This window comes from Cavia porcellus, unplaced genomic scaffold, assembly GCF_034190915.1.
Source record: "Cavia porcellus strain 051 isolate PalLab524CR breed Dunkin Hartley unplaced genomic scaffold, mCavPor4.1 scaffold_16, whole genome shotgun sequence".
Taxonomy (NCBI): Eukaryota; Metazoa; Chordata; class Mammalia; order Rodentia; family Caviidae; genus Cavia; species Cavia porcellus.
Window position 1 is genome coordinate 34,529,964 of NW_026947499.1, and position 16,981 is coordinate 34,546,944.

At 40.4% G+C, this 16,981-nt stretch overlaps 1 protein-coding gene across 2 annotated transcripts; it reads left to right on the top strand.

The window, feature by feature from the left end:
* On the top strand, positions 1–6,722 carry Znf263 (zinc finger protein 263). 2 transcript variants are annotated; one of them, XM_063226376.1, is made up of 6 exons: positions 1–627; positions 1,472–1,652; positions 2,117–2,190; positions 2,481–2,607; positions 3,635–3,751; positions 4,715–6,722. In XM_063226376.1, exons 1-6 carry the CDS (start codon positions 235–237, stop codon positions 5,881–5,883), a joined length of 2,061 nt encoding a protein of 686 aa, XP_063082446.1. In that variant the 5' UTR covers positions 1–234; the 3' UTR covers positions 5,884–6,722. The 2 variants fall into 2 exon arrangements, with proteins under 2 accessions (XP_063082446.1, XP_063082447.1); XM_063226377.1 differs by lacking the exons at positions 1,472–1,652; positions 2,117–2,190.
* Positions 6,723–16,981: the final 10,259 nt, after the last annotated feature.

Sequence of the window (16,981 nt, forward strand, 5' to 3'; positions counted from 1 at the left end):
TGATGCCTAATCCGTGCGCCGAAATTTCCGGCGTGGACGCTAAGGATAGAGGCTTGCGTGCGTCCAAAACCCGGGAATAAGTGGCGCCAGCAGGGCCAAATTTCCGAGCTGGGGTCTTCCGCCAGGATTTGGAACTCTGGACCTCTTGGCACTTGGTGAAGCCGTCCATCTTTGCACAGGGTCCCGGGCGCCTTAAAGGGCGCAGCCGGTTTCCGGGCCAAGGCGCTCTGGGGCATGGCAATGGCGGCATTCCCGGGCTCTCAGGAACGGGAAGGTCTCCTTATAGTGAAACTCGAGGAGGACTGCGCTTGGACGCAGGAGCTACCACCCCCTGACCCTGGGCCCAGCCCCGAGGCCTCTCATCTGCGCTTTAGGAGGTTTCGCTTCCAAGAGGCCGCTGGTCCCCGGGAGGCCCTCTGCCGGCTCCAGGAGCTTTGCCATGGGTGGCTACGGCCAGAGATGCGTACCAAGGAGCAGATCCTGGAACTACTAGTACTGGAGCAGTTCTTGACGATTCTACCCCAAGAGATCCAGAGCAGGGTTCAGGAACTCCATCCCGAGAGCGGTGAAGAAGCAGTGAGCCTTGTGGAGGATATGCAGAGAGAACTTGGGAGACTCAGGCAACAGGTGGGCGAGAGAATTACATTGTCGCTGTTTGGCCCTAGGCTTGGGGCATGATGCTGGCCTAAATCTTCCAGTATAATTTACGTGGTTTCGCTGAGTAGAACTTACATGGGGAAGAGGGCTTTTCATAGCTTAAGTGGAACATTCACACTGCAGATTTTCTCCATGTGAACAGAGTGAGCAGTGAATAGTTAGGGTACCCTGTTTCCACATGGAGGCAGTGCTTCAGCAATAGTTAACACTGGAATTAAGTTGACAGCGTTCAAATGATCACACTACTGTTACTACCTTTGTGATTTTGGGCAAGTTATTTGCCATTTGTTAAAATGAAGATAATAAAATAGTTTTGGGGGGGCGCTATTTTGAGGAGTAGAGAGGGGACAGCGTGTAAAGTTTTGTCGGTGGTACTGGTTTATAATTATGCTTGCTACCTGTTCTTGTTAAGGTCAGCAGTGTAGTCTCATCTGTGGAGGTAGATTTTGGTTAAACTTTGAAAAGCAATTTGGCATTGAGACTCTACAGGCACTGGCCCTCTTAGGGCCACCAAGGTTTAATTTATTCGGTAGTGAGGAATAGAAGCATCTGGAAAATGATGGAGAACAAAAATAAGGTATAGTAGAACTGTGTGTGGGAAAGGTGTGCATTGGGAATGGACCCCCGCCCCACCTAACTGTACTCCCCCATTTTTACTGATAGCCCACAGGACCAAAAAAGCCTTAGTGTAAAACATCTTTCTCTTCTTCAAAAGGATCTTTTGTGGTTTTCTGTTGAAGGCTTTAGAATCCTGTGCTAATTTCCTTTTCTATTGGCCCCTTTGTGATGATAAGTGATGTGGGTTGGTCCTCAGGTCACAAACCAAGGGCGGGGAACAGAAGTGCTTTTGGAGGAGCCTTTGCCTCTGGAAACAGCAGGAGAGTCACCGAGTTTCAAGCTGGAGCCTGTGGAGACTGAGCGAAGCCCTGGCCCCAGGCTGCAGGAGCTGCTAGGCCCCAGCCCCCAAAGGGACCCCCAGGCTGTAAAGGACAGGGGTGAGGAACAGTTATCTGGGCAGGTGGGAGGGAGAAAGGGCTTTGGGGTTGACCCATTAAGCAGGATGTAGTGTCTCTGACAAGCGAAAGGAATTCCTCAAGTTGAAGATTTCAGATGTGGCCTGAAAGACCAAAAGTGGTGTGGGTTCTGCTGAGGGATACAAGGAAGGAGAATCTCTTAGTAGAAGGGATGTATTTGAATGCAGAAGAGATTTAGAACTAGGTAAACAATGAGGAGTTTGGAGTGTTGCCAACTCCTGTGGAAAAACTGCTCCCATTCCTTGAATCCGACCCCATCGTTTTGGATATTACTTATTACTTTATTCTGCCTGTTACTGGTTTTTGTTTAGTGTTAACCTTAAAAGCAGAAATGAGATTTTGAGAAGTGTATACTGAATTGTAATAATTTATGGGTTGCCGAGATTTAGGAATGCCATTCTCATTATGATTTCTGTCACCTTCAGCGTTATCTGCTCCCTGGCTTTCTCTCTTTCCTCCTGAAGGGAATATGGAAGACAAGGAAATGACTGGGTCCCAGGTGATGTGGAAGGTCCCATTATCTCCCCCTGCCAGGACTCTTCTTCCTCCCCTGGAGTCTTCCTTTGGGGATGGGCTGGGGCAGTTGTGGCACTTGGAGGATCCTTTCCCCTCAACCAAATGTCCCCCTCCCTGTTATTGGTCTCCATCCATCATTTGTAGGTCTGGGATCATTTTTTTCCCCATGACATATGTCCTTGGTACCCCTGGGTTTTTACTTCTTTTTCCTGAAACTCTGCTTGAAATGTTCTTAGTGCATCCCGGGCTAAAGGCGATCCTTTGCTGTTTCAGTTGCCTGAGAGCTTAGAAGATGTGGCAGTGTACATCTCCCAGGAGGAGTGGGGGCATCAGGATCCTAGTAAGAGAACTTTCTCCAGGGACATGGTGCAAGAGAGTTATGAGACTGTGGACTCATTGGGTAAGACTTCTTTTCTGAGGTTGATAACTGCAATATTTCTGATAAGAATTCTGTCTCTTGGATACTTATCTCTCAGACTTGAGTTTTATGAAACCTTCTATGTAAAGTTTCCTGCACTAGGATCAGTTACACATCTGCCACTGGATTTAGATGGAGGATATACTGCTATTTATTATACAATACCCTTGATTGTAGTTATGAAAAATCTTATTTAAAAAATGGGATAAGTCCTAAGACATTATATATATTATGATTAGCTATGTTGATGCACTCAGCAGAAAGTCACACCATTTTTGTTTTCATCTGTTTTGTGTAAAGAGAATCATAGCTATGAACTCATTTGTACTAATTCTGTAAAAGGGTTACTGTTATTTTTGTTTTCTATGATTGAGACCTCTCCAAGTTTTCCATTACTTCTCCACTGTTGAGTTGTGCAAAGTTGAATGAAGTGAGTGCTGACTAGGAAAAAAAGATCAGATTATAATTTGTTGGAACGGAATGTATGTTTGAGTCCCATGTTTTCTGGAAGGGAAGTGAGGTTTTTGTTTTTCTCTCTAGCATACATAGAAATGGCGTATTTGGGTTTTAAGTTTATAATCCCAAAAGAGCCCAGGGTCCTTTTCTAATTGCCTATTGATGTTTTCTCCTCCTGGAGCTATCAAATCTAGCTCTATTTTATGTTTATATTTTAATAGGCAAGGCTGTTTTGGTTTGCTAAACAAATTCATTAATGAACTGACCATTCTAATCATCTGCTTTCTTGTTTTAATTATAAACATATATATTCTGATTGCAAAAAAATACCAAAAACTTTGAAAAAAAATTTTTAAAAAAATCAACCCATAGTCTTTCTCCCCTAATTTCGTTTCTTAGACGTAAACATTGGGAATAGTTTAATGTGCATTCCCAGTAGTATCAGAGCATTCTGTGTCTTATTTATTAAGGGTAGGGATTAAGGCTATCTTTGTTCTGCCTAGTAGAAGAGAGTGCTGATACAGCAATCTGTTTCTTTCATCATTTTAAACAGAGCCTCACATTCCCAGTCAGGAGGCCCTAAGCACCCAGGTGGAACAAGGAGAAAAGCCATGGGATCTCAATGTCCAGGGCTGTAAGGAGGGCATGAGCCCCAGAAGCCCAGCTCCAGGTAAGGAATGAAGATGGATGAGTAGGGCTGGGGATTTAGCTCAGCGGCATAAGCGCCTGCCTTGTAAGCAGGCAGTCGTGAGTTCGATCCCTGGTATCGATAAAAACAAAAAAAACAAAAAAAACAAACAAACAAAAAAAAAAAAAAAAAAAAGATGGATGAGTAACTGCTCAGCAAGGTATCTCACTCCAAGCATGAGGTTTTTAAGGGTTTGAGTGTAGGGCCAGCATACCACTGTTTCTACGGAAGCACATTGCTTGTATCTTCTTTTTCTTTTTCTTTTTCTTTTTTATCGGTACCGGGGATCAAACTCAGGACAGCCTGCTTGCAAGGCAGGCACTTACGCCGCTGAGCTAAATCCCCAGCCCCATTTTTTTTTTTTTTTCACATTGCTTCTATCTTAACTGACCACTTTCCATCCCAGTGAGGCAACTGTGGAACCTAGGATGCAAACTCTGAGGAGGTACTCACTCTTGGGCTCACTTGTCCTGTCATGATCTCAGCCCTGTTACATCTCATCCATTCCTGAAAGGCATCAGCCAGGGGCCTAATTGGAAAGGTTTGTTGAGGCCGAAGAAAGGACTGTCCACAATTCTCTGAGCTCTGATTTCTTCTTCTCTTTCTCTCTTTTCTTTTTCTTTTTCCTTTTGTCTTTTTTTTTCTTTCTGACAGTGTCTCACTGTGTAGTGTAGGATAGACTAGTCTGGAACCTGCAACTGTCCTACCTTAGCCTCCAGAGTTACACCTGGTGAGGCACTACACCTGGCTTCTGGGCTCTGATTCCTTGAGCCGTAGCTCCAACCCTTGTTCAGATACCTCTTTAGGGTATTTTATACCTAGAAGGACAGTAGGAAACTGAAGCTCCCCTAGGACCTCTGACCTAATTGGCATAGCAGGAATGTAGGGTTATGTTCTCTTCCAGTATAGAAATAATGTAGAGGTTTGGATTTTTTTCTCTACCAGGAAAAGAGAAGTATGACAACCAAGAAGGAAATGTTCAGTCTGTTTCCCCTGAGAACACTCACTCTCAGGTGCTGTTTCCTGGCCAGGCCAGAGGAGAGGTACCCTGGAGTCCTGAGCAGGGCCAGCCTCATGACAGGGCAGAAGGGCACTGGGAACCTCCTCCAGAAGATGAAATGGAGCAGTCCTTAACAGGAGCCACGGGTTGCAGAGAACTGGGGCCACCAAAGGAACTGCAGCCAAAAAAACTTCATTTATGTCCCTTGTGTGGCAAAAATTTCTCTAATAACTCAAACCTAATTAGACATCAGAGAATACATGCAGCAGAAAGACTATGTATGGGTGTGGAGTGCAGTGAAATCTTTGGTGGGCATCCACATTTTCTCTCACTACATAAAGCACACCTGGGAGAGGAGGCCCATAAGTGCCTAGAGTGTGGGAAATGCTTCAGTCAAAATACCCATCTGACTCGCCATCAGCGAACCCACACAGGTGAGAAGCCTTATCAGTGCAATGTATGTGGAAAAAGCTTCTCTTGCAACTCCAACCTCCATAGGCACCAAAGGACACACACTGGAGAAAAACCCTACAAGTGCTCTGAGTGTGGGGAGATCTTTGCTCACAGCTCCAACCTTCTTAGACACCAGAGGATCCACACAGGAGAGAGACCCTATAAGTGTGCTGAATGTGGGAAAAGTTTCTCTCGGAGTTCTCACCTTGTCATTCATGAAAGAACTCATGAGAGAGAGAGACTTGACCCCTTCTCTGAGAATGGGGAGGCCATGAGTGATGGTACTCCCTTTCTTCCAAGTCAGGGAACCCGCAGAGCAGAAAAGAAACTCTTTGAATGTTCAACTTGTGGTAAAAGCTTCCGGCAGGGCATGCATCTTACTAGACACCAGAGAACGCACACAGGAGAGAAACCGTACAAATGTACCCTTTGTGGAGAAAATTTCTCTCATAGATCCAACTTAATCCGGCACCAGAGAATTCACACAGGAGAAAAACCCTATACTTGTCATGAGTGCGGAGACAGTTTCTCTCACAGCTCCAATCGGATTCGTCACCTGAGAACCCATACTGGAGAGAGGCCTTATAAATGTTCTGAATGTGGAGAAAGCTTCTCTCGAAGTTCACGCCTTATGAGTCACCAGAGAACTCACACAGGTTAAAAAGTAATGGGATTTCTCTTTGCCCCAGGTTAGGTGGTATATAGAGTTATCATGAGCTATCATTCCTTGCCTAACCTTGCCAGATGACCTCTGTTTTCCAAGAGGAAATGAGGGCTCATATTGAGGGTCATGCAGAGGCAGCAAAGGAATGTTTTAAAACTAAAGAGTTGTTTGCAGTAGGAAGGTTCAAAATGACCTGCTCAGGGACACTTTAGTCCATCTTGTCCCAAGGTATACCCACTTTCTTGGTATGTTTAACCAGCATGTAGTTTGGGTGCCTTATTGTGTAATATTTATCCCAACAACTTTGGGAATTCACATGATCTTTTAGTCTTCATATGGAACTACAGAAGCATTGAGGCTCCTCGGGTCCTTGAGACCAAAGAAAAGGGCCAAATTTCCAGAGAAACTAGCCTGGAGGTCAACAAGACTGGTTGTAAGTTACAGCTCCGGCTGGGAATCCATGAGTGTCCAGGTCAGCCACAATAACACCCCTCAGTGTCTGGCTCCTGGAGTGCCCATTGGCAAACCACATGATGTGTGACCTCAGACAAAAAGAAAATGAAGACCTAAGGGAAATTTAAGGAAGAACTTTCAGGTGAGTCTAGAAATTGGCAGTTGAAATGAGTGTGTGATCAGTCTACCCTTTGGATAGACTGAGGCTTTTCTTCTGTATTCAAAAAATAACACAGCGCTCTAAGCCTTGTTCCCAGGTAGAGGGTTCCTTGAAAGACAGATTCCCTAGGAAACACTGAAAATGTGGATTGTAGGGAAATTAGGGATTATGTCTGTCCCTGTTGACAGTGTTTGGATGAAAATAAATATCTTCAGCAAACAAAGTATGTGGATCTTTGTCTTATTCCCGTGTTTATCTTATGTCTGAGAGAAACTGCATTTTGTTTGTGGACTTTTGGGTTGGTCAAGAACGTTCTGACAAAGGTAGCCACAGATAGGTTCAGGTGGTTTGTGGGCATGATTGACTAGGCTGGACCTCCCACATGCCAACCAACAGTCAAACTAAATTGGCATAACGTCATAAAGTCTCTGAAAATTGTTCTTCCCCTCTGTGTTGTACAGCAGTAAAAATGTTTTTGATTCTTTGTTTAGAAACTTTTCAGTCTTATGAGGTAGCTGAGGCAGATTAGGTTTTTTAAAATGTATTTTGGTTTTATACCTGGTTTCTAGGAAAGAAGTTGAGATGGTCTTGTTGTAACTGAGTCATTGATCATTAATGGTGGGGAGTTAAAGGGGAGGGCAAAACTATTAGAGAAAAGCATATTTTAGAATAAAGCGAACAGGTGTCTTATGTATCAGTGCAAAGGATGTAGAACTACCAGGAGATACTCTTAAGGGTGGAAATTTAATGCCAGGAAAACATTTCAGGATATGGTTTGGAGGAAGATACCTAACTAGTTATTCTTAACAATCCATTAGGAACAGGCTATCAAATAAAGCAGTATTAAGTGATGGAAACAATCCTGTGTCGTTTTTTTTTAGTCTTGTCTCCTGCACTGTTTTTCTGAGCCAATTTTTAAAACTTTTTCATGTTTTCTTTTCTTACTTTGTTCACAGGAGAGCATTAGTACAGGGATTGAGAAACAGGGCAGGTGTTGAGAATTAGATGAATGTAGGATCTATAGTGATAGGAACAGAGCAGAGCTAATGTGGCTGTTGATGGCATGAATTGGGTAGAGTGGTATGTAGCAGTTTACCCAGTTGGTTCTCATCACAGCCTGTGTCTACTCAGCGTCACCACTCACAGCTACTGTCATGAGGTCTAGCTGGTATTGCCCTTCTTGGAACCGGAAGGCAGAACAATGAAGAGTCCTGCAGTCCCTAGCTCCAAGGACTAAAAAAGCTTCCTTGGGATCCTTTGCCCAGACTCCAGTGTAGCTCTATGCAAACTTCACATGCATTTAGCTTTGTATGAGATGTCACACATGATACCTACATAGAAAGTATTCAGAGTATAAAAATACTCAAATGAGTCTTACAGTTCATGCTAATTCTTATCACTAGAACTTACCTTGCTTCAAAATATTTAATCAGAAATCTGGTGGTTCACACTACCCAAACTTTTCTGGTGGGTGGCTAGAATTTCTCCAAGCAAAATGGGAAGAAAACAAATTAGAGCATCTTTCCGTAATCCAGGGGTATGTTTTGGATATGATAGCGAACTCTTCTCAGCCCATACCTTTTCTGCAGGCAGGAAAACCCCTTCTTAGGACTTGAGTGTCAGCGTTTCTCCCAAGGTGAAATTTCCTTCCCGGGTTATGTCAGTTATCCTATTTCAACAACCAGAATATCGGGTTGCCTAAATTTCTCAGAGCAGCTCCAGTCCTCAGGAATGATATCCAGAAGCAGACTTCATCCCTTTCTCAAACATGGCCAAAACAAAAGCCAGCTAATGGCTTGTAGCATGTGCCTAGGGACTAGGGCCCTGAAAGACTGCTGCTGTACTGTTCTGGCCCCCTCCTTCCCTCTGCTCCCTGGGGGATGGCTGGTAGAGGCCTCCTTGTACCCCGCCAGGGCCTCAAGTGCCTGCCTACAGGTAGTCAGTAGTTCCTGGCATGGCCACACAGTTGCAGGATCCTTCAGCTTTCACCAGCAGAGAGCAGGAAACCTGAGCGTTGTGACTGCACTCTTAAAGATGCCCTTTTTGACCTTCATAATCTGTAGGAGACAAGCCTAAAACCAGAGTAAGACATACCTGAATAAACCCATAAGGGCCCTATACAGGGAAGTCTAGAGAAGGGGACAAGAGGAGGCAGGAAAATTACAGGCATGTACAGTCATCAAGACAAAGGTGATAGGGGCCAGTTCAGGGCAGGGAGAAAGAGGAGGGATATGGAGGGGCAGAAACTTTAGGACATGCTGTCAGCCCAGGCCAGTCCTAAAATCAGGGAGGTTCCTCCGGAGTCACTGATGATCTGGTCCTTACCTGTCTGCTGCTGCTGTCTGCTAGAGGCCCACCCCTAAGGCAACCATTCAGGGACTTTTGCGGCTTCCTCCAGATGTATGTGCACATACAAGGGCCTAAGTGCATGCTCCCCAAACTAAGGCATACCTCAGGCCTTTAGATACCTGCCCTCTACTGAAAAATCCTCAAATGTCTGTATGCTTGTTTTAGAACTGGCCCCAAGGCATCCATTGGTGGTTTGTTTCTATTCTTTTTACTATTCAGTTCTGAGAGTTTATTGGAACAGTGACATCTAATTTCTAGAATCCATGAGTACAGTATTTCTGAAAATGGGTGTGACTGACTCTCATCATCACCCTAGGAACTTATCACCATTGAAAAACTATAAAGATGCTAATATAAACATCAATTGGAAGGAACTAGAGCTGACCAGAGTCCTCAGTTTGTTCCACAATCCACTTTTATCTCTGGCTCGAAAAGTATCTCTAAGGAGTGGGGAGAAGCTTGGGGTAATACCTCATTTTTATTGTCGTACTGGACAAATCTTTAACAGAAAAGTTAAACTGATGAACTTTACAGATCTCAGCTTTCTCTAGAATGCAGACTTAATCAAGGAAGCATAACGCAGTCCTAAATTGAGTACCATTGTAAAAATGGTAATCAATGGAAATATTAACATTTTTCTATAAATTGAGTCATAAAACTAAGCCCAGAATATAGCTCAGCGGCCTAAGTGTGGCTGGCTATGGATATAGCTCAGTAGCACAGTGTCTGCCTGCCCAGTGCAAGGTCCTGAGTCTGATTCCCAGTACCAAAAAAAGACCCAACTATTGAATTTTCAAGGTAAAACTATTAACAATAACTAATTAAAAAATCTCATTCACAGAAAGAACAAAACTACTTAAAAATTAGAGTACATTTATAACATGAAAATTAAAAATTTACCATATTAATTTTAAATTATTAATAAATTTCCAGAAGGAACTGGTGTGCATCTGGGGAAAGCTTGATTAATTTTGGATGCTGATTTAGAAGAAGAGGTAAGAATAGCTTGTATATTTCAAAGATGTTGAATAAGTGCTGCAGTAATTAAGAGACACCAGTACTATCAGTATTTTTACACTATAGCTGCCTGACATTGCCTGACATTGCCCAGTGGAACAAAATATAATTCTCAGAAGCAAATCCTAGAATTTACTATGTGAGAAAGTGAACACTAAAAGCTAATAAAATGAATTTTCCTATCAAACTGTTTGCAAATACCAAAATAAATGTTCACCTGACATGTTATATAAGACAAAGATCTGAAGAATGAGGGATTATTGTCCCAGATTTTTCTAAGGTGAAATGACTGTAAGAAAATTATTAAGTTAAATTCTACCATGTAGTTTAGTAGTAGAGGATATGCTTACTATGCTTGAGAATCTAGGTTCTATTCCCAGTGTGCACATATGGACACACACCCTAATGTATTTACAGCATAAACAAAGCTATATAGCTGACTAATTCTAGTTACCTTTTTAAAAAGGATATATTTGATTTCTTTTTTGTGTGTAGAGTGGAACCTGGGGATTGGTTGAATCCAGAGCCTTTACACTGTGCTATGTTCCCAGCTCTTTTTATTTATTTTTTTGAGACAGAACCTTTGCTAGGTTGCCCAAATTGGGCTCGAATTTAAAATCTTCCTACCTCAGCCTCCCATAGTGCTGGATTACAGGCACTCACCACCATGCCAAGCTTTTTTAAAAAATTTATTTAATGTTATAATACACTTTGCTTTACTGTCACTACCTACTTAGTGCATGTCATTCTCTTGTTATGAAAGTAATTATTGAAGATTATTGAATTATTGAAGATCATAATTTCAAACTACTAATTATTGAAGATCAATTTTTTTTTTTTAAGCTGGAAGTCAGAGCTGGGATATAGCTCAGTGGCACAGTGCCTGCCTGGCAAATACAAGGTCCTGAGTTTAATACCCAATACCGCCTAACACCTGAACACACAAAAAAAACTTTCTTAAACTGGGAGTCAAACTCAGGACCTCATACTTGTCAGGCAGGCATCTTACCACTGAGCTATATCCCTGATCCCCCACCCAGACCTATTGACTGACATAATCTCAGTCTTTTGGTATTTATTTTTAAATTGGAAAACCAAATAAAAATTTAGACCTTACTATCTTAATGTACTTTATGCTGTGATACTGATGTTAATATTTGTTGGATATATAGGGTTGTTTTATATGTGTTTCTCTTAATAACAGCCTTCCATTTTGTAGTGATGGGAATTGAACCTAGGTCCTTGTGTATATAAAACACTGTACCACTGGACCACACCAGCAGGTAGTCTTTCTTTCTTTTTTTTTTTTTTTTGGTCTTTTGGAGACAGGGTCTTGCTATGCAGTTCAGGCTGGCTTTGAGCTTTGTAGCCCAGGCTGGTCTCGAACTTGCAGCGACCCTCCTACCTCAGCCTCCCAAGTGCTAGGATTGCAGGCATGTACCACCATGCCTGGCTCAGTGTTTCTGTTCTAAATGGCTAAGGAAACAGGTTTCCATCTGTTCTTCAGCTGTTCCAGAGTTTAGGTAACTTGAAACCATCACATAAACTAGTGAATAATATGCACTTTAAATTTAATGCCAAAGCTCAGGAGTTTTTTGTTTGTTTTCTTTTTTTTTAAGAACAGAATATATTTATTGAAAGAAAGCAAGCTTCTGTCGAGAGACAGAAGGGGTCCCAAGCAGGTTGGCAAGGAGCCTGACTTTGACTTTTATAGAAGCTCAGAGTTTTAACTACTATATTATTTCTGAGAATTTCCCCAAAATGTCATTAAAAATCTTGTCATAAATCTCAAATTCAATGGTTTTGCAATTAATACACTACCATCCAATATACTAGTTTAGTGAACCGTTTCTCCTACTAAACAAATATTTGCTCCTATTTTCCAGAATAAATAATATGGTATGGGGATTTAGCTCAGCGGCATAAGCACCTGCCTTGCAAGTGTGTGGTCCTGAGTTTGATCCCTGGTACCAAAAAAAAAAAAAAAAAAGGAAACACTTTTTTTGGGGGGGGGCAGGTAAGTTCAAACTACTATCTTAAGGAGGATTGTTTGGAAATTAAAATTCCAAAATGAGAAAGGGCTCAAGGGAGGGAGGGAAAAAGGAAAAAAGGGACAAGAAAAAGAATAGAAGGAAAAAAGAAAACAAAACAAGCAGCATACCATGTACAGGTACAAGTTCCCTATGGTGAATGTTATGTATATATAAAACATACCAATAAAATAAAGTTAAAAGAAATTAAACTTCCAGCTAGATAATAACATATGCCTAGTCTTGCTACTTGGGTTTAGGACCAGCTAGGCAACATAGCAAGTTCAAAAATTAAACTACTAAGTCATAAAGTGTAAACTTGAAAAACTTTTTGATGTACATTGTTAAATTGTTTTCACATTAATGCCCAGAGTTTGAAAGTACTTCTCCCAGTGTACTAATCTTAGCACTAAATACTGTTAGTCCATTAGGTTTTGCTAATTTTAGAACCAAAAATACTATCTTCATGATTGTTTTTCATTTTATTATTATAAGATTTCTGAAATAGAAAAAAATAAGCCAATGGTTTCACACATTTGAAAAACAAATTTATTATGTTTAAAAAATTTATTATTTTTGAACTATATTTTATCACCAAATATGCAAAATCATGTTAGTTGATAAAAACAATGAAAATTCATCCTAGACTTACCTTATATAACTACAGAAATCTTTAAACACAAAATCTAATTACCAGAACCAGAAGTTGAAAGCATATTTAATATATCCTTAATATTATGAGGCCTAGATTTCAAAAAGCAATCAATTCCTGAGTGGACTTTACTCTGGAACTGTTTCTTGACTATTTCTTGTTGCATCTTTTCCAATGTGAAATGGAACCTTTGAAACTCAGGTGTGGATTCCACAAAGTCAAGAAGGAAGTCCAAACTCTCTCTCATAGCAGATCAATTTAAATTCAGCAGTCTGCTTCTCAGCTCCTCCTCCTTTTCGGACACCTTTCGTTTTGGGGGGATAACCTTTTTCTTCATCATTTTCATTTAACCATACCCTATCATCATGTAGCTCGTCTTCTAATTCTTGATATTTTTCAAGAATTTCTCTATTCTAACTTCTAAGCCGTGAGGATCATAATCAGGTTCCTTTTTGAAAAGATTTTCCCACACACTTTTGTTATGGTTATTTGTTTTACTTCATCTCAACTCTTTGCCCAGTTAAAAATTGTACTTTTTATATTGTAGATTTTAATGCTGGAAACTCCTTTTTCTTCATTTTGTTCATCATCACTTTCTTCAAAAATTACAAGACTTTCTTCAAGTTGTTTCCACCTATAAAGTCATTTGCAGCTTAAAATCACACCTTGGATCATTGGCTGAATCAAAGTTGAAGTGTTATAAGGAAATAACATGCATTTTATTGGACCATCCTCACTAGTTAGTGATTCAGCAGAAGGGTGAGCTGGGGAATTGTTCAGAAGTAATAATGCCTTGACATCCTCTTCATCAACTCTTAGAACATGAAGTTGAAAATGCTGGACCTCAGGAACAAAGTTTTGAAAGAACCATTCAAAAAACAATTCTCTAGTGAACCAAGTGTCTTTACTAGGTTTATATATCACAGATAATGCACTTGTGTCCTCTTTCACACTTTTGGGAAGCTTTGATTTTGCCAATAATTACTGATTTTAATTTATGAGTTCCATCTGTATTTGCATATAAAAGGGCAGAAAACTGTTCTTTGTTTATTTTCCTCCCTGGCAGGCAGATATCTTTGCTATTTGCTGAGTATCTTCTGGTATTGACTTCCAAAAGAGGTCAGTCTCATCTCCACTGTACAGCTGAGCTAGATGTAGTTTCTCCTCTTTAATTATCATAGACAGTTTTTGTCTAAATGATTCAATGTGTTCTGAAGCTGAACTTAGGACTTTTTTTACACATACTTTTCAGTTTCCAATTGCATGCCTATTTGGAAATCTAAAAAGTCAAGCAGTGCTAGCTTTAAAGTCTGTTTGCCCAAAACACTGTGCAAATCTCTGCAGCAGCCTGAAGTTCCACACCTTTAATGAGGACACCAGCTGAGCATTTCTGTTGGTACCACATGAGACTGCATCATCGACATCTCCGTATTTGGCTCCCGTTGTCCTCTTTCTCTTCTCAGCTCCTAGTAATGGCATGTCCTGCTTCAGTACAAAGTCCAAAATCAATTTCCTATTCTTTTTAATGTCATAAAATGTTGATTTACTCATTCCAAATTCATCCATTACACTCTTAAGAGATGGTCCAGCTTTCAATCCTCCTTAGAACCTTCATTTTCTCCTCCAAATTCACTGTTGTATATTTCCCTTTCTTATTCATACTGAATTTGATTTCAAACAACCAATACAAATAAAAAGAGAAAAGCCTTACTGCATTAGGGAAAAAATGAAAAACAATAGAAAGCTACATTAAAGCCCCAGAAGGCACAGGCATTTTTGGTGGAAGGTAATGGACTGAAAAGGATAAGAGCTGATGATTGAAGTCTAGTCTAGAGGTAAAGAGTCTATGTACTCAGCTGCTGCCACCAAAGTCCTGCCTGGCTGTTGCAGTGCCACTGCCACTGCCACTGCAAATCAGTTTTCAGAACTCCACTGCTTCTTTCCATGTACAAATACAGCTGCCCCAGTGCCCACAAGAACAAACCCTGATGAAATTTAAAACAAAAAAAAAGTGACACTGAAAAAAGGGAATGTGGAAAAACTCAAAAGTTGTAACAGAGTTACTCTGTATAGCAGAAATTCACTGTGGCTTCTCCCCTTCTAAATAACCTGATTTTAACCCATTTTTCTAATGAAAAAAGTGCTCAGGTGGTTCTATACATAGCATTCACTGGGGACAATTCATCTACTTGGATAGACTCTTAAGTCTCAAGGATTTTGACACTGGAATAGCTGGAACTCCGGAACAGTTGTATAGAATCTTTAGGTGAAGGTGAAGGAAGGTTAGTAGGTTCTGCTGCACAAAGCTTTTACTGCGTTCAATATGACTTTCTCAGAGACTGAGCTTTAAACTTGAGTGTCTGTTATGTTGCCAAAGTAACCTGTAAATATGTAAATAATTTATTAATGGCACTTTCCCATACATATCTTCTCTCTTCTGTATATTTTATGAATTCTCAGGGATTTTTTCACTAAAATTTTCCTGTATTTGGGATATTATCAAGTTTCAGGATCATGGCAATTCCTTAGAGATAAGCCTCAAAGTTTTACAAATATTTTAACACAGTGAAAAAGATCTGTTCTTTGTTTTCCTAAATTTACAGCAGTATTCTAAATAACATATTTTTCATACTTGAGACATTGATTTCTCTTCAGTGTAGATTTTACTTGAGTCAAGACTCAACTACCTTAAAAAATTCAAAATGCCATTTATTCTACTTATGTTTCTGTTTAATTGTCTTCCATTAAGCCCTTTCGCTGGCAAACTCTTCTATAGTTTTGCACTCTCAAATATTTCTTCTAGGTTCTGCTGGTGCTACCCAAAGCCATTCCAGGTCTTTAGAAATGAACTACTCTAGATTATTTCATGTGGGAGCTGGGGATTTAGCTCAGCGGCATAAGCGCCTGCCTTGCAAGTGTGTGGTCATGAGTTCGATCCCCGGTACTGATAAGAAAAAGACAAAAAAAAATATTTTAGATTATTTCATGTGTTTCATTTCAGATACACAATTTTATGGGCAGAAACAACAACTGGCACTTTTATTCATTCCGGGTGATATGAAGAAAGAAAAATATGTCAAGAGAAAGAGGAAAAGGATTGCTATCTCAGTTAATTCTTCTGTTAGATCAGATCATGACTGTCCCATTCGTTTTCCAACCACAGTACATAGAATTCTCTCAGGTCTCTCATCTAAAAATGCAGAGTCAGGAAATTGAGTTATGGAGCACTAAAGCATCATGAAATAATGTCATACAGTATGTAGAGCCAATGTGGAGCCAGTGATGGCTAAGAAACTTTCTAATAGAGGCAGGTATATACAAGTCAATTATTAAGGAGTAACTATTATAAACGGGAAAAGAAAACACAGCACTTATTAGCCAGTAGCAGCACCATTAACCCTAGTCACTCAGAAAAACATTTGTTTCTTTTGTGTCAGTTGTGTGGGTATCTTCAAATTAACTCAATATATTTGCTTTGTTTCCTAGCTGTATGTTCATCATTTCTAAAATAGCGCCAAGCAAGGAGAGGTGAAATGTACAAGAAAGACTTGGGTAATTTTAGTGGGCTCCACAGGAAGGGAAAGAACTGTGGCACCAAACCTCATACAGTAAAAATCATCAGCGGCTCTCATACTATTCATCATTTATGCTTTGCTTCCTCTTCTTTTCACAGGCTCTCCTTCCTTTCTTGTCCCTTTAACAATTTCTTCCCCATATTATATTCAACCCTGCTATTAACATCTAAGGGCAGTCCTTGGCATTGCTGACAGAACTTTATGTATTCAATTTAATATTTTTTTTTGTACTGGGAATCAAACTCAGAACCTTGCATTTGCCAGGCAGGCACTTACGCCGATAAGCTATATTCCTGGTCCCAATTTTAAAAATTCTAACTATATATAAGCTCAGCATAGGCCAGGTGATGAGTATCTCAAGACAGGGGTATTACTGACCACTGGTTCTGAGGCTGGGAACTATAATCACTTAAAAACAGTAAATATCAACCTGACTGAGATTCCACAAGGAAATGAACCTTTTTTGACAGGTTCAAGTGACTCTAGGAAATTTTCATTATTATTGTCTATTTACTCTCACTTCAAAAGAATCATGATCTGTCTCAGAGAAGTATAATACTTTTCTGTCCCAAATCAAAAGTAGCATTAATGAATTTTCATATCATTTTCATCTTAAATTTGCCTAAGAACTGCCCTCAAAAGAAGTTCCATCCAGAACCTGCAAAAGGTGCTCCCGGAGTTATTTTCTTAAATAGTCTTCTCCAGGACAGTATCCAGGCAAGCTGATTTTTAAACCTCTTTAACTCTTTCAATGTAGCCCATTAAGTAGAAATGTACTACTGCTTTTACATTAAACTTTTTCCAGCTTTCAAATCTATGCTCTTATTCTTGCCTTGTGCCTGGCATATGTCTCCACACC